This window comes from Numida meleagris, unplaced genomic scaffold, assembly GCF_002078875.1.
Source record: "Numida meleagris isolate 19003 breed g44 Domestic line unplaced genomic scaffold, NumMel1.0 unplaced_Scaffold1077, whole genome shotgun sequence".
Lineage (NCBI taxonomy): Eukaryota > Metazoa > Chordata > Aves > Galliformes > Numididae > Numida > Numida meleagris.
The window spans coordinates 3,948-5,833 of NW_018362864.1; the positions used below are offsets into that span (position 1 = coordinate 3,948).

Sequence of the window (1,886 nt, forward strand, 5' to 3'; positions counted from 1 at the left end):
GAGTTCCTCCAAAAAGAACCGCACCCCAAGAGCTGATTCTCTAAAGGCCCTTGTCTTTGGGGTTTCATGATGCATGTTGCATGGAAATGTGGCTTGCTGTGGCACTGAGGACGTTCGTTCTGCTTGCAGACTGTGTCAAGGTTGAGCCGCTGAACTACTGGCAGCTAGCGCGAGCCACCGCCTTCCCGCTGCACGTGGTGCAGCTCTGTGTGCAAGAGACCATCCTCTTGTACTGCCTCTTCCTGAAGGACAAGGTGCACGTCTCGTTCGCCTTCAAGGACTTGGGCGTTCTGACGTGCGAAGATGACTTCCTCTGCATGACGTTCTACTACAACTGCACTGCTATGCCGGAAAGCAATGCAAGACCGATTGCAGCGCTCCACAGCGTAAGTTGAGGTTTTGAGGGTGTGCCATCGGATCACGGCTGGCCTGCCTGGATGTGGTAGGCCAGTCCAATGCCTTTCCCAGTGCTTGCCCCCACGGCTTTCTCCACTGGCCAACGAGATTTCCTGGATCCCTGCTCCTGCAGAAAGCCTGGCACTGTTCTTGCACGGCCTCGCTATTTTGACAAGATCAGCAGAGGTGAGGGAACAGGACCCTGCTGTGCGGAGGTGGGCCCTGTCCCGTGCCGGGTGACCAGATCCAGGTTCGCATGCCGTGCCTGTGGGGCTGCTCTGAAGAGCTTCTTCCTTCCCTAGTTCCAGGGGCCCTGCCATCAGGCTGCTGCAGAGGCAGAAGACGCTTCCCCTCTCCGTGCTGCTGAGCTGCGAGCCAGGCAGGAGGCAGCAGGATGCGTCCAAGAAGCCTTCTGCCAGGTGAGAGCCTTGGGCAAAATGAGGAAGGAGATGCGTGAGCTCATGTCGGAGTCACCTCCCCTTTGGACCTGCCAGCTGTCGGGACTCAGAAAGCCTCCTGACACACATGCGTCCCAGTGGGGGCCGTTCTCTCAAGGGATGGCAAGCGCACAGCATGATTGCCCAAGGCAGACACGCCAGCTTCATTTTCCACCCCGGTCCCCCATCTCTTGGGGTGCTGAATCCCGATCCCTATGGGTCACAGAAGCTCTTCTCCCTTCAGGGGTCTCTCCACATTGCAACGGAGCCCATCTTTATGGTTGTGGGAGCACGAGGGGAGACCAAGGTGCCCCATGCTCCTGCACACTCCTCTTGGTGTCTGTTTGCAGCGTGCTCCCACCGGGTGCAGGCAGACCCCCCGGGACAAAGATAGTGGGACAAAAGGAACCAGCTCCTCCAGCCCAGCCCAGCCCAGCGCAGCACTCCCTGCGACGGAAGACTCTAAGAGAGCGCTGCAGGTGCCGGCTCTGCCTTGCTGCAGGGACTGTGCTGCTTGAGATGGCACAAATCATAGAACCATCGAATGATAGAAAGCTTTGGCTTGGAAGGGACCATTCAGATCATCTAGTTCCAAGCCCGCTGCTCTGGGCAGGGACACCTCTCTCTAGACCAGGTTGCTCCAAGCCCAATCCAGCCTGGTCTTGCGTGCTTCCATAGGGAGGGGAGCAAAAGCCTCTGAGTGTGCAGCCATCTGGAGCAGAGCCCTTGGGGTGCCATCGTTCCACATCTCTGTCCGCTCCTTCAGCTCCTCTGCAGGAGATGGAGGGTGCTGCACACCTTCCCTGTCTCTTCTCGCCTCCCGGCCTGCCACCTGGCACAGCACACTGATTTTGACCAGGGGCTGTGAGAGAGGAACACGGCCATTCTGCATCCCTGACAGCAGAGGCCTTGGGTCTCCACAGGTCTCCAGGCTGTTTTTGCCACAAGTTCGGGGCCGCTGGACCTTCAGGGCCAAAGCAGTGCCGGCAGGCCGGCAGAGGCGAGGGGCAGGAGCGCGGAGCTGAAGGAAGGCCCCAGGGGCTGAGCCTGATC

The 1,886-nt window shown here is 59.1% G+C and overlaps 1 protein-coding gene across 2 annotated transcripts; it reads left to right on the forward strand.

Annotated features, from left to right (window-relative positions):
* Positions 1–6: 6 nt before the first annotated feature.
* Positions 7–1,851, forward strand: LOC110390445 (coiled-coil domain-containing protein 81-like). Of its 2 annotated transcripts, XM_021381767.1 has the most exons (3): positions 7–386; positions 469–582; positions 699–1,851. In XM_021381767.1, exons 1-3 carry the CDS (start codon positions 81–83, stop codon positions 1,509–1,511), a joined length of 1,233 nt encoding a protein of 410 aa, XP_021237442.1. In that variant the 5' UTR covers positions 7–80; the 3' UTR covers positions 1,512–1,851. The 2 variants fall into 2 exon arrangements, with proteins under 2 accessions (XP_021237442.1, XP_021237443.1); XM_021381768.1 differs by having other exon boundaries at positions 469–1,851.
* The last annotated feature ends 35 nt before the right edge of the window (positions 1,852–1,886 follow it).